The 25,699-nt window shown below is 41.7% G+C and overlaps 2 protein-coding genes across 17 annotated transcripts in view; one reads left to right on the plus strand and one right to left on the minus strand.

Annotated features, from left to right (window-relative positions):
- The window catches only part of sgip1a (SH3GL interacting endocytic adaptor 1a), a 54,594-nt gene extending 35,124 nt beyond the window's left edge, over positions 1 to 19,470 (plus strand). For 9 of the 16 annotated variants that reach the window (XM_028403491.1, XM_028403498.1, XM_028403494.1 and 6 more), the window contains 22 exons: positions 159 to 180; positions 827 to 883; positions 1,202 to 1,265; positions 1,736 to 1,917; positions 3,683 to 3,691; positions 5,069 to 5,080; positions 6,308 to 6,329; positions 6,427 to 6,511; positions 7,218 to 7,303; positions 8,540 to 8,620; positions 9,199 to 9,261; positions 9,374 to 10,210; positions 10,773 to 10,894; positions 10,997 to 11,150; positions 14,623 to 14,682; positions 15,531 to 15,642; positions 16,153 to 16,308; positions 16,964 to 17,099; positions 17,189 to 17,391; positions 17,483 to 17,547; positions 17,896 to 18,060; positions 18,703 to 19,470. In XM_028403491.1, the coding sequence (XP_028259292.1) occupies positions 159 to 180; positions 827 to 883; positions 1,202 to 1,265; positions 1,736 to 1,917; positions 3,683 to 3,691; positions 5,069 to 5,080; positions 6,308 to 6,329; positions 6,427 to 6,511; positions 7,218 to 7,303; positions 8,540 to 8,620; positions 9,199 to 9,261; positions 9,374 to 10,210; positions 10,773 to 10,894; positions 10,997 to 11,150; positions 14,623 to 14,682; positions 15,531 to 15,642; positions 16,153 to 16,308; positions 16,964 to 17,099; positions 17,189 to 17,391; positions 17,483 to 17,547; positions 17,896 to 18,060; positions 18,703 to 18,725 (2,716 nt within the window). In that variant the 3' untranslated portion in view covers positions 18,726 to 19,470. The remainder of the gene's footprint in view (positions 1 to 158; positions 181 to 826; positions 884 to 1,201; positions 1,266 to 1,735; positions 1,918 to 3,682; positions 3,692 to 5,068; positions 5,081 to 6,307; positions 6,330 to 6,426; positions 6,512 to 7,217; positions 7,304 to 8,539; positions 8,621 to 9,198; positions 9,262 to 9,373; positions 10,211 to 10,772; positions 10,895 to 10,996; positions 11,151 to 14,622; positions 14,683 to 15,530; positions 15,643 to 16,152; positions 16,309 to 16,963; positions 17,100 to 17,188; positions 17,392 to 17,482; positions 17,548 to 17,895; positions 18,061 to 18,702) is intronic. The other 7 variants (XM_028403496.1, XM_028403506.1, XM_028403507.1 and 4 more) reach the window with 4 other exon arrangements.
- Positions 19,471 to 22,682: 3,212 nt separating this feature from the next.
- insl5a (insulin-like 5a) lies at positions 22,683 to 24,320 on the minus strand. The gene is made up of 2 exons (XM_028404359.1): positions 24,026 to 24,320; positions 22,683 to 23,167 (listed from the first exon to the last, which is right to left on the minus strand). Exons 1-2 carry the CDS (start codon positions 24,195 to 24,197, stop codon positions 23,037 to 23,039), a joined length of 303 nt encoding a protein of 100 aa, XP_028260160.1. The 5' UTR covers positions 24,198 to 24,320; the 3' UTR covers positions 22,683 to 23,036.
- Between the last annotated feature and the right edge of the window lie 1,379 nt (positions 24,321 to 25,699).

A 25,699-nucleotide genomic window follows, 5' to 3' on the forward strand; every position in this document is an offset into this window, starting at 1 on the left:
TTTGTGGGCTGGTGTATCAGTGGGAGTGTTAATAAATACAGGAGGCAGGGTTGTAAGGAATCTGAATAGCCCTTTTAAATATTTCCATCTTAGCTAATTAGCAAAGCACTTGATTCAAAATGAGGCACTCACGTGTCACGTGTTTTTTTTTCCCACAGGGGGTCCCCAGACAGAGACGGTGTAAGTAACAGAAAACATTAAACTGAATAAGCCATTTTATACATTTGTAAATAACTCTTCAATACATGAATTACTGGAGTAAACTCAATACGGGAGATGTATCATTTCTTTTCTGTTTTTTTTTTTTTACACATGCCAGGAACCCCAGGATGTTGATTTGGTACTGAACTCAGCCCTTCAGAGTAGACTAGACTCTACAGTCGTGTAGTGTGTAGCATTTTAGTTTTGTCCTGGACATCACAGTCTGTTCTTCAGCTCATCAGTCAGCTGCCATAGCTGCAGTTTCAGCTATCTTTCCATTAGCTGGCAAGGGGAAAAAAATGAGGCAGGAGGTCACCCCCTGGATATGTTATTCCACTTCATTGAACTACTATTATTATTATTATTATTATGGCATCATAACTATCATCATTATGAGGAGATGATTATTAACTTTTACAGGATTTGCAAAATGCTTAAAAAATGATTTTGTTGACCTCAAAACAGGAAATGTTTGAGTACACAGGATTAAGATAAAAAGAATACCTGCAGCGTAGTTCTTCTGTACAGTAGGTTGGATAACAGTAGTGCAGTTGTTGTACATTGTCTGCTGTGCCTTCAGTGTCTGGTGGTATTCTAATCAAATACTCCATCTACTTTGTCTCAGAAGAAGACAAACGGGGCCCCTAATGGCTTCTATGGAGATATCGACTGGGACAGATATGTAAGTAAAGGTTTCAGTGTAGGTGTTTTACTGTATGAAACACTGCTTTAGAGCAGTGGTGCTCACTTGATTAGCATCATTATAGTCATATAGTATTTATCTTTTTGTGATCTTGTTGTGGACATAGCCTGTAAAGATGATTTTATGTATGTAAGCAAGGAACCAAATATTTGTTAAACATCTGAGTTAAAATACAGAGACACTAACTGGTGTCTGTTGTCATCGTATATTCACACAACTAATAGCTCAGTGTTGCAGTATTTATAACACCACAGAAACATGTTAAAGAGATTAACATTGACTCGATGTGTGTTTCAGAACTCTCCTATGCTCGATGACGAGGGCTACAGTATCAGACCTGATGATGAGTCCGAGGAGGGAGATATCCTTAGTGTGGCTTTAATTGTTGTTATTTTGATTTGTCTTAATTAACTGACCTCACTTTAGTCGAGATTGTTATGCTTGTTATGGTGTCGAATCCTCACCCCTTGGCACATAGTGACGATAAAGTACGTCAACAGCTCCTCAAAGTGTAAAAAGGTCTAATTACCAAAGAGCTAAATAAAGTTAGTAAGGTGCAACATCAACCCAAAAATGAGTCATTGATGCACCAGGCATGAACAGGAAGCTTCTCAGAAAAGCCCTTTTTTATTTTTATAAAAATACCTTCATTAATATTTCAGGAGGCTGACAATGTGCTGAGCACTAACCTGTACTCCATGTGTGGAATACATTTTGGCCTACAACAGAATTTTTTTTATGTCTAGGAAGTGTGATTTTCAATTGAGTAAAAATGCCATATTAAGTGTAGAATATTTGAGGTGCTGTTGCTTTTCCTTGACGTTCCACTACCACCGACAACCAAAAAATCATCCCACTTCTTCTCCTCCGATGAGTCGGAGGAAGAGGAGGACAACAAAAAAAAATTCAAAATCAAGATAAAGCCGCTGCCGGCGGATCGCGTTGTGGCACCACCCTCGGTTGATGAGCTGAAAGCCTCCATAGGCAACATAGCTCTTTCTCCATCTCCAATGGTGAGTCGCTCTGACGTCACTGCCCTCTCAGCACCGGGCTAACGGGCAGCTGTGTCATTAGTGTATAGATAGATTTATTTAATGTGCGTGTGTGGACGACTCCTGTTCCTTTTCTTCTTCCCCCTCTAACATGTAGAACCATAGCTGTCATATGATCATATGTTTCTCTAAAACCTTAGTGATTGTCCAGCTGTTTGTTTGAATCATTGGCAACAGAACTATGCTTAATAAGTTAAAGTGCCACATAAGGAATTATCTGGTTTGAATCCTGGGCTGAAGTCCCACTCCATATCAATCTGATGATTATGATAAATGTATTTATGACAGCTTTGATTTCATATAGCTGTGAAGCTTGGTCAGTGCCCTCAGTGACCTCTCCTGTTTAGTTTGAAGCAATTTAACACAAGGCAGATGTCCTGCCACAGCAGCAACCATCTGACTGTGTAGTGCTGCCAAATAGCAGGGTGTGAAGCTCCCCTTTGAAGAGGATGCAGCTCAGTTCATGAGTCCAAATTCGAGCACACGTTCCCCCTAAGACAGCCTGTATTTAGCTGCACAGGCTAGCAGGCTTCAGCCTCCCCCTGCCTTCGTAGCAGCAGCCTGTTCTTGTGTCATCCACAGAGGACAGTTAGCTTGGGTGTCCCTCTTGAATAATTCAGGTAGGAAAGTAAGCACAATGAACCGGTGTGTCAGTCTGCTTTACAGTGAGATTGCTTGTGGTCATTTGAGCTTCTGGCCTCAATAATTTAATCCAGCTTCTGTGTGTTCATTCACTAACTGTTAACCTGATCAGGTGTGAAGCTTTCTTCTTCTTCATGCTGGTAATGATGATAGGGAGAGAGGGAAAATAAGTTGGGCCTTTGTTCTTTTATTTTTGCTATTTATTTCAAATACCGTAATTGAAAAATTGCAGGTTTGGCCTCTTGTTAGGACCAGAATGTGTGAAAAAGTGAGATGTAATAACCTCCTATGAATCCATATAATACATAGAAGTTGCCTGAATTCTAACCAAAGGGAATTACTGGACTGTAGCCGTTATAAAACGCTCAGCTTCACCTCTTCCACTTACAAATTAGCATTACATTTGCCTTGCACATAAATCAGGTGAGTCACAAATTCACCACCAGTCGCTGGTAACCTTGGCGATGGACTGACAATAAAATGGTCTAATGAAAAGAGGAAGATGGGCCAAATGTTAACAGGCCTCAGAAAGCAAACATTGACTCTTTTATTTCTAGTTTTTTCCCTTTTCTGCAAACATCTGCTGAAAGTTTCTCACAGACTAAAACGTTTATGACTCATTCTTTATTTCCATTAATATGTAATTGCCTACGCTGATCACTGAGACTCTACACTGACGCAGGTTTTGTGCGTGTAATTATGACATCTTACCTCAGCATGTGACAAGCAAGACGGAGCTTTATGTGTCCTGAGTGCATCAGCTTTATTTCCATGGTAATATTTGGCATATTGTACATGAATTATTCATGTATCTGCAGACTCGTGAGTGCACATGATTATGCAGGTTAGCTTATTTCACATAAAACCTCATCTTGGATATGTTGTTCACATCATGTTTGGAAGAGCAGTGGGTAGTGTTTACACGCAGGGAGGAAGGATTTTGGGACTGGACTTAATAATTGTAGTGGATGTAGACGTTCATACAAAAATGCTTTGCTAACATTGATGTACTCTCCCCTCCTGTCTTCCCTCCTCTCCCCCTCTCTGTTACTTTCACTGCTTGAAATGATGCTAACATCTGTAGAGGAGCCCGGTAAGCCTCTGCTTCACTCTCTCATATCTTTTACTGCAAACTACTTACTTATTCATCCATTTGCTGTGTTCTGTGTTGCTAAAAATAGACTAATATGAAGCAAGTATATTAAGCCAGCATGTGGCAAATGTGAGGTTTATTATTAGCCCTGTGTTTAAATGGCAAATTGCCAACATTGTGTGATTTCTCTTATTGCCTTTATAATACTTTTGGTGTTACAAATACATTATTGCATGTGTGTTGTTTGCCAAGGTACTTAGACTCCAAGAGCACCGTCCTTTGTGCTGTTTCCGCTGACTAAGACATCTCAAATCTGATTTTAATTACTTCTGGAGTCTTGAGCTTTGAGTTCTCAGCTGTGGAAGAGGCAAGGAAAAGGTCAAAGATAGTGTTTAAATGTTAGAGTAAAGATGTCTTCTGTCATTTTTTCCTTCCTTGTCCTATTACCCACTAGCCTCAAAACCAGAAAGGACTATTGTTGGAAAAAAAAATCTTTTGTAATGAATTCTTGAGATTTCATATCTCATATTTGTGCAGTATTTTCAGCAAATTCTTACAAAATCACAAAATGCTTCTTCACTCTATCCCCAAAAGCTACAATATTCAGTTTCTTTGATTTACTTCTGCTTCTATATTTCAGATATATGACACAGTCATATTAAAGGTCACAGCATGAGAGTCAAAATACTTCCTGTTGTTCTTCCTGTTTACATACAGCAGAACAACAGCGATTGGTTATGACCAACAGTGCTGCAGCGTGTCCTTTGGCAGTGTACCCAATGAAATGAATGCTTTCTACCAGCATGTCCCACCCACTGTTGCATCACTTTAATCACTCATGGCTCACTGCACAACTGGAACAAGCACAAGAGTGAGGGACGGAGGGAAAGAGTGCTGCTGATGCAAGGCGGATATGATGCAGGCAGATGGAGAGAATGCAGTAGAAATTAAAGAGACCAAAGAGGGCACAATAAGAGCGAATAAATAAGAAATTAAAAATGATTAAGTGGCAAAAATGACATGAAAAATGGAGGGACGTGGAGGTGGAAAGGAAGTGATTGAAGCAGAATTATTTTAGATTATCACTGGTGATATCGGAGATTTAAGCTCAGTTATTTAAAGGACTTGAAGTACTACAAACAGATCTGTTCAAATAAGTCACGCTCTTTGCTAATATATTTGACTTATTTAGGTGTTTATGCAATAAACACTAAAAAGCTACATAAGTTTTTCAAATTCTTTAAGGACTCATTGTCCTTTTCTCCAAATCTGAGCAACCAGGCCAAACATTCTGAATATGCATATATGATGTTTGCTTTACTGATTTGTCACTCTCTGACCAGGTATCTCTTCTCTCTTCCTTTTTGCTGGTCACAGAGACGTAGCCCGGTAAGTGTCCTCATCTTCCTTTTCTGCTCGAATACATGTCACATTGCTTCTCATGCCCTTTTGCTTCTCATCTTTTCTCTGGGGTCAGTTGAATAAGAGGAAATATGTAGGCAGGTTCAGCAGCTCAAACAATAGGTCAAAAATGATACCTAATGTGCTTCGACATCATTGGATTTTATAAATATTCACAGATTCACAGAATTACTGGTATGCTTGTGTACTCGTTTTTCATCTTGAATGGCTTGATGCTTGGCCTCTGTACTGGGAGAAAAATTTGCACATTTGACAGCTGGACCCTTTGATGTCTTCTTCAGTCACTCCCCATCGTGTCTTCTCATCTGCTTCTGTCTGTCTTCTCCTCCTCTCCCTCCTTATCTGCCCTCTGCCTCTCTGAGTCTCTCATGTCCTGCTCATGGTGAATTCACACACACATATTCGGTGTTCTGGAGGAACACGGCTGGAAAGGCAATATTAAACAACAACCACAAAAAAGCTCACATCTCTTTCAAGTTTTTCCACACTGCATCTACATTCATCTCACACCTTATCTAGAACTGAGGGTGGCCTCTCATGACTTCAAAAGCGGGTTCGGAGAGCTTTCTAATGTTTCTGGCTTTGACACCACAAACCACTGCTCTGTGCGCTGTTAGCTCACCACAGTCGGCAGCAGACGCAGTTTTATTTTCTAACTAATATAATGCTAACAATGCTAATGCTTAATCATAAGAGCCTCATTTGATGTGTCTCTAATAGCAACATAAAAAATGTTCTATTATCTATCTGAAATGGCGGCTTTTACTCTTATAAATGTGTGTTTTTGGGTCAAATCATTGTTATAACTATAAATGTAATGATGTGAATTTTGGTGTTGTAGCCAGAAAAGTGCAGCTACTTACAGTCAATTGGTTGATTCATATATTATACAGTATAATATTTTTTTTTTGGTACCATAATTTACTACTATGTAAGATATTGGTCATGTAGTTTGTATTTACACGAGAGATACTGTCAACTCATGGCTGAATTTTGTCTTCTGACCTTCACTACTGCACAACCTATATCAGTGTTCAGCATTCAGACCACAAAGAGCTGAGAACATGCACAATTCAATTTAATATTTACAGCTCTAGATGGAAAATACAGGATGTGAATTTTAATATCCTAACAGACCCAAGGTTTTATGTATATATGTTTTACATTATACTGTAATTTTCTTCCTTCTTACAGGGTTTGAAAAGGAACACATCAAGTAAGTGTCAGTAATGTTGCACCTTACAGACCAAGCTCACTTTTTTTTAACCATGGAGCCTATGATTCATGTTAAACATTTAAATTTGTGTTTCCAGGTGAAGAGATTGCCAGACCAAGACGCGTCGTCCCTACTGCACCCACTGTTGCCCCTGCACCAGCTCCAGCACCACAGCTCCCCAGGTATATAGCTCATTGTTCCTGACAAAGTTAAAAACCTGCCGCTCTCACCTATAGGTGCTATAGATAACACATGCTCATCTCTCATGGCTTCACATACACTTAATTGTATATTATATTCCTAAAAAAGGATATGCTTTGTCTGCAGCTTCACTTGTTCCACCACACACTAACATAAGGAGTTATTGTTTTAAGCCTTAAGTAATTAAGAAATAAACACTTACATAGATTAATGAGTAATCTAGAGCTCTGGAGATGAGTCTTGTCATATGGCTTCATGTCATTGTGTGAATGATTTATTGTCCTGTTGTCTTGGTGTTTGGTCTATTGTGTCCTGTATAGTTATTATAACAGCAGCTCTGTAGCTGAGAGTGAACCACAGTGACTGCATGCATCTTGTGTCTCTGTTCCTTTTTGTTCTCTGTAATCATAAGACAGATAGCGAAAGAAAAGCCAACCGTCTACCCCAAAAACACTTAAAGTGAAATTTTGTCTACTTACTCCTTTCAGTCACAGTGGTTTTCTCCTATGTTTGGTATTTATTGTCCCATTTTCTACTATCTTTACGCCAAGGTCTGATGTAATCACAGAACCTTGAGTCTGAAGACACAAAGTGCAATGAGATGATTCACCATCTTACTGTCCCGTTTCCTAAAATGACTCCACAACCACTAACAGCCTCTCCTGCACTGTCCTTCGTCTGTCACAGCAGTCAACAAACACCAGTCCCTGAAGACACCACAGCCTTATTTGGGCCTCCTTTGGAAACAGCCTTCGGAGAACAGAAAACTGAAGGTAACACCCCTCCCTGTCTGCCTCTTTAGTCGGTGTATATCCTTGTCTGTATTGATTTTTAGAGTTTGTGTTGACAGGTTTCACAGCATGTTTTTTTTTTGTCAAATTGTGTTAGCAGTATGATGGAAATATGCCTCCTAAACGCAGTCTTTCTAAAGCTGCCAGCAAAGGTTTACATGGGTGTTATAGCAGATGCCCTCTCTCTTTCACTTTCTTTCTCACTCTCTCCCCTGCTCTCACCTATTTCTCTGTCACCAGTGTTCTTCCCTCAGGCTCCCTGTGCAGCCGGTTTCATTCCATCTGTCATTGCTAAGGTCAAAGTTGAAATTAGCACTCCTGGGTTTTTGCTCATGTGCACAGTGCAGCTTGTTAATATGCTGCTGTTACCTGCTCACATCCAACCCTGTAGGATTTCGTGATGCAGTTACACGAGTGACATGTCAGTCCCATCCACACAAATTCTCAGATAAGCAAGTGGTAATATTTTGATATGTTTATCATTATAGTTGTCGTCACCAGACATGGACAAAGTCATGGCATATGTAATATAACTGTGAGTGTAATACAGCATAGCATAGTTCAACTACTTCAACAAAACCAAAATATTTTTACTGTGCTAAAGACAGTTGTAGAAGACACTACATTGATTTGGTTAATTAGCTAGTATAGTTGTCTTTAAATTTAAATGTTTGTTCCTGGTCACTACTGAGTCCACAATTATAGTGGCATTCATATTCTGTTAGGGTGTGTGTCCACATAATGTTTTTTTATTTCCCGGCAGTACACTGTAGCGCACATCATCCCAGTGCCTCCTCCTCCAAAAAAAAAAGTTTTGTTACCATGGCAACAGTATTTTAAAAACACCAGCAACATTCAGATGCAGCCAGTCTTCTCACACAAAGTCTGTATTGCTGCAGTAATTCCTGTTAGATAAACATCCCCGGGATGAGTTTCGTGCATATGCAAGACTTGAAAAGAACAGCAGTGCTTTTTTAAACTCGTTCAGCGTCTGTTGCTGCTGCACACTTTCTCTCTCTTTGACACATCCTGACCTCACCCTGTCACTGATGCCGAGGATGTTTCTTCTCTAATTAAAGATTTTATTGACTCGCTGATCTATGTTTTGTTACCCTGATACACCTTTAGCTTTTTATTGCCCATAGAATCCAAAACCTCTTTTAGTGTTCTACTGCTAATGCCCTGCCCCTGGCCTTCTGTGTCCCCTCCTGAACTTAGTGGTTCTGTCTGAGTCCGATGTGTGGGGGACTCCTCTGTCAGAGCCTGAATCCTCTTTGACAAGATCCTTCCCCACAGGAAGTAAGTTCAATAACCCCCCCCCCCCCCCCCTACCAACCCTGCATATTGTGTCAAAGAATTTGTCCTCCCTTGAATGACAGCACAGACCATCATCTCACCTCATGACCTCCTTCTGTCGTCTGACTAACAAACTCAGATCTGATCAAACAACTGTGTGGTGACGGCCCTCTTTTAAACCGACAGCTGTTTCATTTCATCAGCCATTTTCACAAAGTGTGATTCAGTGTTGGTTTAAGTTTGTTGGGAGAGGTTCAATGTGTGGAACTCATTCTGCACCCACCCTTCCTCCTCCCTTTTTGGCTCCTTCCTGCATTTGGCATGGTTGACTTGAATGTAACGTGTTGCATGGTGGATGGTTTGGGTGATTCCTCCTACAGTTGTCATGGACATATTTTGACAGGTGATGATAATGCCTGTCATTTATAGATCCAAACTTTGTACTTGTGTCAAGTGATTTTCTGTGTGTTATAACCTCACCATTTATGTCTTTATTTCTGCCCAAGTCTTTGAATGCAGCCCACCCTAAGTTGCAGTGATGTGATCTTCAGGTCTTTGTGTAACTTATGATATCATTGCAGCTCCACCTCCTCTTCCACCGAAGAATGTCCCGAATTCTCCCCCTCCATCTGCAGATGACACTGGTAAGAAGTCTTATCATCTTCTTCTGCCTCTTTAAATCTTAGCTGGCTATATTTTGCTAGCTTTCTGAACACACAGCCGTTGATTGGTCGCTGGTCACATCTCTTTCATAAGGGTCAACAGAAGCCGACAGCTCCACAAGGAAGCCCTCGATAGCTGACTTGGACAATATTTTCGGACCAGACCCGGGCTCTTCTGATGTCCAGGACGCAGGGGAGTCATGGGTCTGCTTCAGTGAACAATCTCAAGACCGACCGCCTCTACCAAAGGACCCTGCACCTCCACTCCCCTCCTCCCCACCTCCACCTGAAGAAGCAGCACCTCCGCCCCCCTCTTCCCTACCTCCGCCTGAAGAAGCTGCTCCTCCCCTTCCCTCCTCCCCACCTCCACCTGAATCTCCTGCCCCTCCCTTACCTACATCACCACTGCCTGAAGAAACTGCACCACCTCTCCCTACTTCCCCTCCACCAAAAGAAGACACTGTTCCCCCTGTACCAACCTCCCCACCTCCCTCGGAGGAACCAGCTACACCTCCTGTCCGTTCAGGTCCTCCCACACCTGAAGACCAAAACTCTCTCACATTTGCCACCTTCCTTCCACCTGCAGCAAAGGAGCTTGCATCTCCTCCCGTTTCCTCCCCTCCTCCTGTTGACTCACCCCCCAATGTCCCACCTGCTCATGCTCCCAAAGCCAGCACCCCGCCATCGGTGACTCCTTCTACTGAGGAACCCGCAGGACGTTCCATCCCACCACCCCTTGTCCTCTCTCAAGAAGAGCAGCCCAAGAACACAGACGCGACCTACCCCATAGAGGACGGAGGTGAAACAGTCACCTCACCCAAAGATGCCAGCCAGGACAGTCGGAGTACACCTCCACCACCTCCTCCCCCAACATACCGAGCAGTGGTTTCATCACCGGGTCCCACATCAGGGGCTCCTGGAACAAATAGTGGTGAGTAGTCCAGGATTCTAACTGAAATATAGTTCATAGGGTCTCTCTTTGAGTACAAATTATTACAAAATTTCTCAGTTTACCAGTAAAATAGCTATGTCATTAGTGTGCATTCAAATAAGCTCAGAAATGCTGATTTTTGCAGGTAATGTGAGCAGGAATTGAATTGTTTGGAATAAATTCTCACTAAATCGTCTCTCAAAATTGGTGTTTGGATTTTTTTTCCCTGTAAAGCGGTCATGCCTTGACCTAGATGTACGTGCAGTGATTTCTCAGACTACTTGTTAGTACTGGTATTTCTTTGTTGTCAGACAAAATCTTCCACAGATTCAGCTGTCTTTTTTGAATAATTGTATGAAACCAATGAACAAAACACTGGATGTAACAATGAGGACAAAAGGGCCTCACTACAATGATCACATTTACTCTCGTCTTACAATGATGCTGTACATGGGGAAATGTGTGTTAGAGGGAACCTATTTTGTCTCAAATGCGATATCAGTGATAGATTTTACAGAATGAGCTAGAGGTAAGTTATCCAAGTGTGTGTGTTCTTCTGCAGGTTCCTCTTCACCAGTACGACCTGCCACTCCTTCATCAGTCAACCCCACCCCACCTCCACCCCCACCACGCCCCCCTTCACGACCTAAACTTCCTCCAGGGAAACCTACTGCAGGAGATGCGGTAAGATGACATTTCTGCACATTGGTAGTTCAGTCTTTGTCACTTGGCCTGAACACTGATCTGCCTCTTTACTTCACTCATTTAATTTTTATATGAACTCAGAGTCGCCCGTTCAGCCCACCGATCCACTCGGCGAGCCCTCCTCCCATCGCCCCCTTGGCACGGGCTGAGAGCACCTCCTCCATCTCCTCCACCAACTCGCTGAGTGCTGCCACCACGCCTACTGTGGGCAAGGAGCTCTCCGTGTCTGTGTCAGGTGTGTGAACCTTCGCTGATGCCACCGTCCCTTCATGGCTGTGCTCAGCAGTTCTATTTTAATATTAAAAGTTCATTCTTTATTCTATGAACTGGGCCTGTCCTTCTTGTACTCGGAGTGTGTGTGGATGTGGAATGGACCGTTTCTCATGGTCACATCTACTTATCATACACCATAAAACCTAGACACATATGTAAACAATCTTTTCTAATTTTAATTGCTTTAAATAAGAAAGAAGAAAGAAAGTTTTTTTATCAGCACATAAATATTGTGTCTGATGGACACAGACAAATTCATTCTCACGCTCACACAAATGCAGGGTGTGAGTGGGAGGTGAGAATATGAAGCCGTGGTGTTAATTTTAAAGTGCAAACATTCTCGGAAAAACCTTCCTTTTAATGAATTACTGACACAAGAATTAATACTCCTTGCTCTAACTTTAGAGTCAGTGTTATAAGAGCCTGCAGTGCAGAGTTGTGCGTGGATAATAGCAAATCTCAGTAGACTGTAACATGGCTGAGTCATAGTAGATTTAAAAAAATACACACTCCGGAGGAAGCAGTGGTTATGTAAAAGCAGAAAATAGTCCCTGATTGGAGAAAGCTTTATTTTCTCCGTGAGAGTGAATAAATCCAGACTGTAATGTGAATATAAATATATAAAGATTTTACTTCAGTTCTTATTACAGCCCAGAATTCATGCATGATTTATTTATTGTAGCTTTGTTGATGGAGCAAACAACATTAAGGCTTGACAATGAGAAACAGGTTCATTTTTAACTGCCCATTTCCAGTTTTTACGTTTTATATTTAATATATTTTTTACATTTTTTTATTTGTTTGTTTATTTTAAGCTCTGGGTTTCATTTGCTTTCTGTTTTTTTGTTTTGTTTTTGTTGTGTTTTTCTCTTTGTCTTTTCATTTGTCCTTTGGCTTGTCAGAAGATGATGTTTATGTAGACAAACTTCCCACCTTTGAGAGACACTTTGATTCATTCGCAGGTATAGTAAAGTTCCCCTCCGAGGGGGGAGGAACAACAAGGGAGCGGGTTGGGGAAGAGGTTGTGGGATTGAGTGCTCCTTTTTGTGTGTTTTTCATATGTGTTTGATGCTCTTTACCTACTTGACATTGAAGGGTAAAGGTCATCCCTGAGTGTTTTTGTGCCTCGGTCAAAACATGTAGGTATTCAAACAGTTAAAAACAGATCTTTTTGTCAACTTTGCTGAGTTTTAAGCCATAATCTCTTGCCTAAATGCTTCTCAGATTGAGATATTTAAAAAGATCTGTGTGTTATTGTTCTAATACCTACTTAATTCTGCTCACAGATATAGGGACATACTACACATTCATGTTTTTTTTCTTTTTGAAAGTGGCAGCATTTTCAGTAAAATCATCAGTTTTCCTCATTGTTTGGCTCTTGCCAGCTCATACCTTCCCACACACTTTTCAGGCATTTAATAGTATGACGGTCTCTCTTTCCCATCTGCTCGATCTTTCTCTAACTCATTCTCTTCATGTAAAATCTGCCTGAAAACCTGTGGTGTCACGTACATCTATTGCATAACATTTCAAAAAGTTCAGAAAGTGTCTTCCCCTTTGTCCATCTGCCCGAACATGAGACTTTTCTCTCTGTTTTATGACTGTGCACCAGTGACTGTCTAGCCATATCACCATGGCAACCTCTCGTCTCCTCTCTTGGCGACAACATATTGTGTGTGCAGAGTGCAGTGCAGTCCCTCCCAGATACCTTTACTCTCGGTCTACACCACAAAAGTGTGTTGGAGTGTTTGTGTGCTGTGTGTTCAATGAGTATGTCTGAAGAGCTCCTTATCCAGAGGCCCTTGAGATCCATATTGTCTGTTCTCCTCTCTCTCTCATACACACAAACTCAAACACTGTCACGCATACTGTCAGATCAGAGCTATTACTTAGTCGTTTGAAGTCTGGCATGAGAATGAGGCTGAATTAGACAGGCAGCAGCTGTTTGGTATTCATGCAATCCTCTCCCTACAACTGAAGTACACGACACAACCCCACGTTCACTCCACTGGCTGTGAAGTCTCAGTCGACTCCAACACTTGACCTGATGCCCACCTTTCACACCTGTCACTCACACACTCTGGAGCCATGCACCACCTGACCCCACCCCTCCCCATCCAAAGACATGCTCTTTTGTGCTCTTCATGAAGCAGTGTGTTGCTCTCATCGATCCATCGCCCAGCACTCATTAACACACCTTTGTTTATCAGATTCTGCTCTATAGTCTGGACTGGAAGAAGCCCATTCCAATCCCAATGCTGCATCCCATTTCAAGAGTCTCTCTCATCTGAAAACCTCCACTTGAGTTGGAAAATTTTCTTTTGCATAGTGTTAAAAGAAGCATTAGCAGTGGATATGGATATTTATGTATTTCCTGCAAAAACAGGGAGCTAAGAAGACCTACCCACCTCATACTGATACCCCATTCTGCTCTTATTGGTCAGCTCCAACAGCATGAGTGGACTGCCTACCATCCTGTGTGTTAACTAGACACAAAATACGTGTACACCTCTTAGCGTAGTATGAATCATCAACTTTTTTATGCATATGTTTTTTTCTAATTTGCTGTCATCAATACGTAATTAATGTATACCTGGCCCAACAGATGATCCATCCCCAATCTTGGTGTTAAGCTTCTGAACAGCTTATTGCTGCTTTGAGATCAATTATTTCAGTTAATCACCAAGCCATTAGTTTTAGTCTTCGTGAGGTAATACATTAGAAGGGGAGACATGACTTCACTTTCCCTGAAATGTGGGACGCAACACCTCGGCGTCCTCCCTCCTCCTTCCTGCTCTTCTCTGGTCTTGTCGACTCATTCCTGCCCTCTGCTGGGTATCTGTAGGCCTAACAGAAATTGGTTTCATAATTTGAAAAGTGGAATGAAAATGTGAAAGGATAGTAATACCATAGGGAACTGCTGAGGACAAGATGCATGCGTTGTTGCAGCTGATTGAACCAGTGCCAGTAAACTGGAGCATCAGCTGTTTTTTTGTGTTCCATTCTGGCTGCCGGCCATGAAAATGGCACCAAACTGTCTCCTCGGTAGACTCGACAGCCTCTCCTGTATCGCACATTTTGCACATCGAGTTGTACCACTTCCAACAGCCCACACCTGGCCCTCTCTCTCTCTCTCTGCCTGAACCCTGTCTTTCTTCATGCACGCAAGCATCCACCAAAAAAAAGGAAACATTCTGTGTCACCCATCTTGTCACATGTTCTGTCCTGGCAACATCTCGGCCCTCTGACCCTCCTGGTCCCAGAACTCCACCTCCACGTTTCACCTCACTGTGACGTGTGATAGACCTGCCATATGAGACTCACGCTACTGTCCTTCTCTCCCCTCCTCACCCACCTCCCCCTCCCTTTCATCCCTCTTCCTCCTCGTCCTTCTCTCCTGACCCCACCTTCCTCCACCCCTTAACCCCACACAGAGAATGACCAGCCATCCCTTGTATGGTTTGACAGAGGGAAGTTTTATTTAACCTTTGAAGGTAAGTTTTCTTTGCACCAGGGTAGCGAACACACACACACAGTTTTGAGGCTCATTTATGTAAGCTTCGCCTCCTCCTCTGCCCTGCCCCTGCCTCTTCCCCCTCTTCTCCTTCACAATCCCTACATCACCCTAACCCAGGCCATGCTAACTCCTGGCTAAGCTCCTGTATATGCAGTAAAATCTCTCTAACATTCTTCTCCTGACATTCTCATTTTATCTGCGCCTACCATCTTTCATTCCCACAATAGTCATCATTCTTTGTGTACTTTACTAATCTTTGTTTTTTCCTGTTGGTTGTCTGGTTTGTGGTTTGATCTTTGGGCTCTCCGATCTTCTTTTGATCTTTACAGAGAAATTCTGTCTCAAAAGTTTGTTGAATAAGCATGCACATCTTTCAATCTTTCTCTCTGTCTGCCTCTGTCTTTCTCATCCAGCTATGCTTTCTTAAGTTACAAACGATAAAAAAGAAAGAAAGTAGTTAAAATTGTTTGAAAGCTACATTTTTGTAGTCAAAGAGCAGAGAGAAATGGGTGTTCCCTACTCACATAATGTGCTGTTTTCATTCCGCTTTACTAACACCAGTATTTGTTCCCATTTCTGCACATCATTTCATCACTGTAGTTTTGCTCATGTTTTGTTCATCCACAAACTGTTAGGAAGGAAAAGTGTAGAGTCATGGAGTCTGGAACTCTATTTTTAACGTGCTGATGTGATGGTGGTAAAATTCAGTTTGGCACTTTGATAGAATCAAGATTTGAATTTAGATTTTAATGCATCAAACCTTGGAATATTAATTCATTTGTGTTTTTGTGTCTGTGTGTGTGTGTGTGCATTCGTCTGTTCTAGGCTGCTCCCGAGGGCCCAGTCCTCTCACCATGGGAGCTCAGGACACCCTCCCTGTGGCGGCTGCGTTCACAGAGACGGTCAACGCCTTCTTCAAAGGAGCCGACCCCAGCAAGTAGGTCTTCACACATCAACACACGTCATGTTGCTACTTATTACTAATGAATTTACCTGCTAGAATCATAGAATGTGTGTGTTTTTGAACTGAAGCTGAAGCTCATAAATGCTGCATACAACTCTATTACTGTGTGTAATGCTAAATAAGAGGGTGTCAGCACTATGCATATACACATAACAAAGCAATGTAATTGCACTCAATGGAAAGAGTGGAGTGGAGTGAATATTGTCTGTATAAGTTGTGAATGGATTTCTCCCTTCTGCAGAGTCAGAGTCGTATTTGCACTGCCTTAATATGGCATCTGGGAATGTAATGTGTTTATTGACATTGCATCTTTCTCTTTAGTTTTTTTAATAATGTGAGCTGTGTTTTTTGTCAGCAAGTCAACAAGTTGCACCAGTTCAGACTTAATTCAAGAAGAAAATAAAACAGAAGACTGATGTTTTGTATATGTGTTTGTGTGTTTGTAACACTTACTCCTCTTCCTCCTCCTCCTCCACCTCTCAGGTGTGTTGTAAAGATCATAGGTGAGATGGTTTTGTCGTTTCCGGCGGGCATCACGCGGCACTTTGCCAATAACCCGACCCCCGCTGTGCTAACCTTCACCATAACCAACTACAGCCGACTGGAGCATGTGCTGCCTAACCCCCAGCTCCTCTGCTGGTAATGACTCCTCCACCTCACCACTGACTCACCACTGCGGCCCCACAACAACAAAAATATAATACATGTGTCTTGGTGAAGAAAGTTAACCTATTTTTGGGGGGGATTACACCAGTAAAGTTTAATGCACCCTCGTCCTGCTGTTAAAATATAAATGCTTTATTGATTGTTTAACACATTTTGAGTGATATCAGTTGAGTAAAAGTACATTAAAATCTAATGATATGTATGCACATAGTGGGCATTAGACGTGGCATTAAGCGTATAAGGTACTAGCATAAACAGCATGCACCACTTAACATCATATGTTTGAACTTTGTAGCACTTTATACATCACCTTATCATGTGAGACTTTTTAATTTGGCATCATAATACTGTTTAATATATTTGTATAATTAATGTGCATTATGTAGGATATGGTCTACCCAACAAAATTTAATGTATAGTATATCTGCATAAAAACACTAAAACAAGTTTAATGCTGCATTTATTTATCTTTAGCATGATACATGCATGATGGACGATGGAGTACCGTAAACTCAGCGAAGCCTGACCCCTAGTGGTTAATTCTTAAATTGAATATCTGGTTTAACTTTTCGCACTGACTGCTCCTCACGACTAAGCTCTACCTTTGCACCACCTGCTTCCTCACCAGCGACACCACCACACAAGCCAAGGCTGATGCCAAGGACTTCTGGGTGAACATGCCAAACCTGATATCCCACTTAAAGAAGGTGGCGGAGCAGAAGCCACAAGCGACCTACTACAATGTGGACATGCTCAAGTATCAGGTAAGCTCTGCCGCAGCTGTGACTTTAATATTTTTTTTGGGGGGGGTGGGGATATAATCTTATGATGTCACGCATCTGGCTGTGAGCAGGTATCGACACAAAACCTCCAGTCGACTCCTCTGAACCTGGCGGTGAGCTGGAGGTGTGAGCCCACCAGCACTGACCTGAGAATAGACTACAAATACAACGGGGAGGCCATGACGACGCCGATGGCCCTCAACAACGTCCAGTTCCTCGTCCCAGTGGACGGAGGCGTTTCGAAACTACAGGCTGTCTTACCTCCTGCTGCATGGTACAGTCCACACTCCTTCTAAAGAGGCTGATATGTCAGCGGTTGTGTTGGTCTACCTCTCTGATTTCCTGTTTATTTTTAATCCCGACAGGAATGCAGAGCAGCAAAGAATCCTTTGGAAAATCCCTGATATCTCACAGAAATCTGAAAATGGAGGTACTGCAGTTTAATCATTGTTTGAAGATGTAAGTGTTAGGAAGTCTTGTGGTTACAGATGGTAATCCTACATTTAAAACAGCTTCAGAACCATTGTTCACATGATTTAGATTTGCAGGTCCTAATAAAATATTTTAACGATTAAATAGACAGTGATCAGTTTAGTGCTGCTTCTTTTAGACGTGGATGACGTCCATTTTTTCCAAAATGTTCTCTACGTGTAGTGTTTGCATAGTTCTCATACTTTATATCTAAACAGGCACTGCTACAGAGTATAGAAGTGTAATGGTTTGTGAAATCTTCCTGCTGATGTTTATCCTTCTAAATTCTCTCTCTCTTTCTCCTCAGGTGTGGGATCATTGTTAGCACGCTTCCAGCTAACAGAAGGTCCCAGCAAACCGGCTCCACTGGCTGTGCAGTTCACGAGTGAGGGCAGCACCCTGTCGGGCTGTGACATCGAGCTGGCCGGCCCAGGCTACCGCTTCTCTCTCATCAAGAAGAGGTTTGCCGCAGGTCAGTTTGGAAGCTTAGGAGTTAAATCTATTGAACACTAGTTATAATGCACTACTATTCAATATCAAATAAGGAGTTTCTAGAGCTCTACACATGGTAATTGTATTAGAACATATCAATGAGCCTGTGAGGGGCCACCGGTGAGCCTCAAAAGCAGCACTAGTTCAACCTCTGTTTGATCAGCTGAGTGTGTGAAACTTGGGGCAGAACTTGTGTGAAAAGATGAGAGTTTTTCCCTGAGAAAGAAGAAGAAAAGACAAAACCAACATTACAATGCTCATCAACATCTCTTCAAAACACCTACGTAAATATTTAAATCACAACAATATGACATGGAATAAAGAAACTGAGACCAACAGATCTGTGCTGGGAAATTTTTTACCAGGTAAGTTCAGTTTATATGTGCTGCTCTTATTTTTCGCCCTTTTTGGATAACAAATTAAGACTACTGCCACCTGCTGGTAAGAGAAGTTACTGCCTTCCACTCAGGCGCTGATGTGCTGGTTGTCTATTTTATCTCCGGTGTGAGGTGACACCACAGGTGGCCTTCGTGCTGCCATTGCACCGACGTCACTTTAGGGTCTGTGGGCTTTAAAAAAGTTGAAAATAAGCAAATAAATTAACATTTTCTTTATCTTCCAGGAAAATACTTGGCTGACAACTGACATATTCTACTGAGAGCATCACTGTTGAACTGCAGTGGACTGAGGCTGACGCAGAAGACAGAGGACACACAGACACCAGACAGACTCTCCCAATAACCCTCTCTGAACCCACACCACAGGTCCGCAGCCTACCCAGCAGTATTGTATAACTTGCATATAGCATTGTGGAACTGTTTTAGGTCATGTAATTACTATTGTATTTGTATTCATTTCACAACATCTGTATTGCTGCACTTAGACACCTGGGTTCCTCCCTCCTCTGAAGTCTGTGCCTCTGTCTCCCTCCCCCTCTGGTCCACGTGCTGGTGGTGTGTTTTTTTAAAGCTTCACTGCAGCTGCCTGACTGAAGTGGTAAATTTTATGTCTGGATGGCCTGTTGTTTGTTGTCCTGAGTCCAGAAAAAATGTTGGCTGTACAAATATCCTCAGTTAAGATCTTTGTGCTCTGAGATGCATCCAAAATTAGAGCTGGCAGAGTTAAAGCAGGGCCCAGATTAAGTTTTACACCTACAATTAGCACATATTACATCACACATCTATAAGTAAACCGCCTGTCAGGGTCTGGGCTGGAAGCCGCAGACAGCTGTACTCACTGTTTTGCACTGATGACGACCTTCTGTGTGGCAAGTAGCTGCTTTATTTGTCACAAACTGTCGAAAGTTGGTGCTTGTGTGCGATCAGATGAAACGCGTAGCTCCATTTATTAAAAAAAAAAAAAAAAGATTTTCACCTTCTGGGACTACAGGGTCACATGACTTTGAATTACATCCTTTTTATGCTCAAAGCACCGACCAGCCAATGGAACTGTCGTTTTATTTCTCTGACATATTCGCACACATGGAGCGGGTTTTTTCTTTTGTTTTTTTTTGTTTTTTAGCATGTTAGGCAGCTGCAATGACGAGTCAGTTCACTGGTTCCAAAATAAGAAAACAAAAGAAGTGTACAAAGTGTCATTTTAAATCAATAATATGTATCTTAAAGGGCGTTTGGTGTTATCCTCGTATTGTCAGATAGCCTTTCTGTTGTTCCCAGGACAGCAGTGTTAGACTCCAGAGTACATGACAGCATTCTATTTTTATTTATTGATGACGATGATTTGTTGTATAAAATATGTGATTCTGTATATGAATATAGAGTTCGAACGGTATCACACAACTCAGAACCCTTAAAGTTATAAATATTTGAATTCTCTCTCATTTTTGTTATCTGTGTAGTTGGGTAACCTGTGTACAGTATAAGGTATAATTTTTGAATTTATTTCAGATATAATTTTTTAACTCAAGTGCAACAGAAGAATCGAGCTATATATGGGTGGGGGTGGGTAATTTAAAGAAAAAAAAGATAAATATCTTCCTGGATGCTGTGTTATGCTTTGTGAAAGCAGTATTATTGTAGAGTTAGCTACACCATGGCAATGTTCACACTTTAAAGATGTAGTTTGACGTTTTGGAAGATGCACTTGAAATGATCAAATTGTCTCTTATTTGTTAAATGGCTAACTTTTATCCACTTACAAGAACATCGAAAGCTTCCTGTTCTTTGTTCTCTACAAATATCTAAGTGGAAAAATGACATTTAATTTTCAGCTTTAGAGCGGCCTGTAGGTGGCAGCCTGGTTAACTTAGCTGCTATTTATTATCTGTAAAACACTTGGATTGGTTGGATTACTCTGTGTCAGATTGAAATGCAGCCATTTTGTTTTTCTGTAGCACCACCAGCAGGTCAGAATTTGAATTTTTAAATTTATCAAATAAACATTAGCTGTACTTTGTATGTAGGATTGATTAGCTCATTTTACACTAAGATGGATAACAGCTGCTAATATGTTTAAGTGTTAGCTTGCTGCTCATTAGCGTTCATGTGCATACAGTCTCAAAGAGACATTATCAGCTGACTTCAGCCTTGTTTGCTTTTTGTGTCTCTGATTCCAGTTTTTGTGCTAAGCTAACTGTGCAGGCTATGTTCAAGGTTAAAAAAATCAGACATGAGATTGATTCTTTGTTGTGTTTGTGCGTTTTCCTAAAATGTCAAACTACTCCTTTAAATAAGACAAAAACAATCACTTGTTCTCAGCCACAGTGATGATGTCAGATGAGGTTTGGTGTCCATGATATCATTACTGGAACAGGACTTGTGTACTGGGACCAGCTTGTTTCACACCTCATTATGATAAAGCAGAGAGGAAGCATCCCTTCATCTACCTTCAGTTACTCCTCAGCTGTGGCTCTCGGTCACTAGATAGACTTCTTTCCTGTTTATACTCACCTCATTGGAACCTGAACTCCCTGATTGTATCATGAGTACACCCCTGATCATCCTGCCACCCCTCAAATTCATGGCTTTATTTTGCATAATTGTAATGGTCTCTGTGAGATGACATGATTTGAGTGAGGTTGTGGAGCAAGGTAAAGTCGACCAAAATACTATCGTTCGTTCTTTGTTTTTTTTTTTTTTTTGTATTTTATGTGTGTACCCCAGAACGGTCAGTCCTCTGTTAAGGAGAATAAGCTGAATATTTTTAAAATGGGTAAAAATATATATATATAAATATATATATTGTTTAATGTGAAAAAAAACACTGTGCTGATGATGTTGAACTTCCTGAATGCTCTGACACTCAACATGATGAACAAAAAGCGCGTGTGAAGTGTAGCCGAGAATCTCTGTACTGTACCGTATGTTAGCATTCCGCTAAATGCAACCAATCATAGGAGAGCTGCCGCACCAGCGTCTTAGGCTGAATTTAGGGACAGGAATCTCACATCGCTCGGCCATGTTGGTACCTTTGATTGGGCATAGTTTGCTGTGCAGTGAAATTTAGTTGTGTGCAGATTCAGTCTGAGATCACAGTGATTTTGTTGAGCTGAGGCATTGATGAGTGATTGGTGCCATTTAGCTCCTGGTAAAACATTGGTATGGTAACATTTCCTTTCTGTCATGTCAGTCTTTCCTGGGAGATTCTGCATGCCTGACAGGATGTTGTTACCTTAAATCAGTGCAACAGTCACTACAGCATTATCTACATCCTCTATCATGCATCTGTTTTAAATTACTACTACAGGTTACACGTCTTTCAGCGTGAAAGGCTTTCAGTCTGTTGGTTGTTTGCATCTTTTAATAAGAAAACTTGTATTTTCCAGACCTTTCATCTCTGCCGTGAGTTCGTCCTGCAGTATTCCATTATTGCATGCAGAGCATGCAATAAACCGTGGGGCGTCTCCGATGATAGATAGTACTGAAATGACGTGTTGTGCTGAGTGTCAGTTACCTTGTATTAATGTTGAGAGGAGAGCAGGGAGTGTGTTTATGTGTGCTGTAAGCCAGAATGCTTTTTGGTTCTGTACCGTCAACCTCAAACACATGTGCAAGCTGTTTGTACAGTACATAACAATGCTAAGATGAACTCAGAAACTTAGTTTGCTTCTTTCCAAAACCAATAAAAGTTGTAACTGGAGGTCGGCATTTGAAGTTTCCTTTATATTTATATAAGTGAAAAAAACATGATGATGTAAAAATGGACACCACCGACCTCTCACTCTCTCATAGGTTACCTGAAAAAATACATTTAGACATTTTAACATGGAGGTCTATTGGGGTTGACTTGCTTCTCTATTCAGCCTCAAGTGGCCATTGGAGGAACTGCATGTTTCACTTCCTACCTCTGTCAGTCTGGTTCTCTTGGACTCTCTTTGAACTTCTTGATAAGAACCTGTCACACTAGTTCCTGAATCTTGAAAGCTCTTTGATTAACCTCTATTTCCCTCTCCTGCTAACGATCATCCATCAAACCTTTACACATACTGTGTGTGTGCTGCAGGATAACAATCCTCACTTTGTGTAAATCAAATGCTCACAGGGTCACTCAGTAAAAACTGTACTGTGGATAAACAAAGACAGTTCTTAGGGGCTAATAGAGACAGTGAAGGGTTAAAAAAACACACCTCACAGAATGTAAGCCTTGTGCAAGAACATTTATTTGACAAAAATAGCGAAATGATAGAATACAGTTTCATATACAGACATAAAAGACGAGCTGGGAATTTTACAAGTTACTACATGACTGTACAGGACGGGGAAGTAATAAAGTCCTGCACCCTCTTGTTACAGTTTGATTTATGCTCATGCAGAACTTGCAGCTTCAGCTTCAGAAACATGTTCACATACGCTGCTCTGCACTCACATCCACACAACAGCGGTCACACTGTCAGGCAGCAGCAGCTGATTCAGATTTGTTTTTAAAGGAAGGCGAGACTCGACAGTCACTCTGGTCACTTTAAGGGTGAGGACAGGAAGCGGGGGGGGGGGGTCATCCTCAGCAGAGGAAGGTGAGGTCGCTCTTCCTGCAGCCCACCTGACAGCACACGGTGGTCAGCATGTTATTCAAATCCCGTTTGCTCAGCTCAGAGCCGGGGCCGCTGAAGCTCTCCAGACTGTTCTGCTCACCTGGAAGCAAACACAGCACTGACATTAACACCACTGTTTACATGACTTCTGAGTGTGAGCTGTTGTCTGATCACTTCTTCATTTATGCCCCATGTCTCCATTAAATAAGGAAACTCTAAATGACTGCATAGATTAACTCTGTGCTATTTGTCTTCTATAGTGTCACTTTACTCTTTCTAATCAGCACTGTGGATCCGCTAACTGGGTTTGTCTGTGTGTGACAGACAGTAGGAGAGAGGCTGCCCCGGGTAGCAGCGCTTATTCACTGATATGTGGCCTCCTCTTTCATAATAATAAGGCTGAACAGCAGCTGGCACGTCTCTGCTTGGAGACACCGTGCTGCCCACTCACTGCACCGCAGCCATGGAACTAATGGAACATACAGATACAAACTTCAGGAGGAAATACTGGGTTCAAACAGTCATAATACTACAGTCATAGTGCATAAAAGAAAACAAAGTGCTCAATAAAACCACAAATAAACCTGGCTGCTTAAAAAAAATTTATTACAAACATAATATACAGAAATCAATACTGAGCAGTGGATAAATGATCAATTATTGCAATGACCACTGATTAGTCCATTCACATAAAATACAGATCAGAGGCAGATATACTGCACACATCTGTACTCATTTTTATTTTATTTAACTAGATTATTGGAACCAAGAGAGAAATTTGTTCCATAAAATAATAGAAGTAAAAAGTCACACCTTCAAAATCCCCAAATCACAAGTTTCAAGAAGCACACATGTTCCCAGTGTGAGTAATTTTAATAACAGTAAGGCATTCCAAGGGATACAAAGAGAGAGAACTTCACAGAAAATATTAGAAGAGTAGAATTTTAGATTTTCTCACCATCTGTGTCCTGCTCACTGAAGAACCTCCTCCAGCGTGAGCCTCCGCAGGTGTAGACGACAGCCCTCAGGAACTCCCGACCGCACAGCTTCACTGCCTTCACCTCCGCCCTCACCTGCACCACACACACCACTGCACACAGGAGCAGCGGCAGCACCACCAGAGCACGCATGCTGGATATCTGGCTCGCTGTTTGGTTTGCTCTTCTACAAAAAACTAAATGCACTGCAGCTCCTCTGAGCCTGTGATCCTCTGCAGCACAGCGGAGCCAGCGGTTCTTAATCCAAAGCTTGTGTCTCCCTGCATTATATAGCATCAACCTTTCAGTCCATCAGTGCTGAGGATCTTCACCGCCTCCCCCTGACTGGCCCTCAGCCCATCCCAGTAACACACACACACACACACACTTTATTTGCTTCTGCTTTCCATTTTCAGCCATCTGTAGAGATTTACAACCTTTTACTACCCTAAGCTGACAATCACATTAGATGAGGTGCAGCCCCTTCAGCCTTTCTCTGATTATATGATTTTGGGCCATGATTGCACCAGCCCTCACCAGACTGTATGGATAATTAAGGGATGCACCACCACCACCACTTCAGTCAAACAGATGTTCCACCTGTTTACAGTGCTCTGATGGCCGTGGGTGTACTGCAGTTAGAGCCATATGACAGCAAAAAAGTCAATGTTGACAGTCCATCATGGAGTCATTACCATGCTGCTGATGATGTGATGGGACACTCAGCCTGACATTAACAGTGTCCCCACTCAGGATGAAGCTGCATGATGTGGAAGCAGAAAACAAGACGGACGATTTCAGCTGAAATTCTTCTCATGCGACCTAAAACACTGTGGCCTGACATAGAGGGAGATGCAGCTTAAATGATTGATTCGAAGTATCATTAATCAGTGTCGTCCTGCTCTGACTCAGTGTCCTTATAACATGACAGCTGCCCTAAATGTCCACTTTATGTCTTGTGTCCCTTCAGAGCTGCAGCTTCGTCTGTCATAATGAATTGAAGACCCAAAGACACACATGCACAGTTTACCTGTGTGCAGATCTCACCTGTAAAATATGATCAAACTGAAGTCTGAACTGGTGAAAGTAGGCTTGAATTCATACAGGAACAGTGCTGAAGCGTGACAGACGGCAGCTTTGCAGCAGAACGGCTCCCTCCCTCCCGTCATAATGAGGAGTAATTATCTTCTATCAAATTAAAAAGCTCCTACATGTTTCCATGTCAGCATTATAAATGCACACAATGGCTGCATCTGAACTTGAAAGACTGAAGATCTGAATCTCACTGATGGTGTCAAAAGTATGTGGACACCTCTACAGTGATGTGCAGTGACAGAAAAGAAAAGAAAAACGGGCTGATGTTTATTTATCCCTTTAAGAGGGAACTGGAACACCCATCATCATCAGCTGACCTCACAAATGATGAAGATGACTGATAAAAACTTTCAAAAACCAATAAACTTGTAACATAAGATATTATAATGTTATAACTTCACAACTATTTCTATGTTTATATAAAGTCTTAAAGGTGTTACTGTCCTAGAATCCCAGCACAACATCATATAAGATCAACCTCATTCCAGATCAGACACATTAGACTACCGTTGCCCTGGGTTTAGACTCGCAGGCTGAAGACAAGTCTCTCTTCCTTATTA

The sequence above is a fragment of the Parambassis ranga genome, chromosome 4 (genome assembly GCF_900634625.1).
Source record: "Parambassis ranga chromosome 4, fParRan2.1, whole genome shotgun sequence".
Lineage (NCBI taxonomy): Eukaryota > Metazoa > Chordata > Actinopteri > Ambassidae > Parambassis > Parambassis ranga.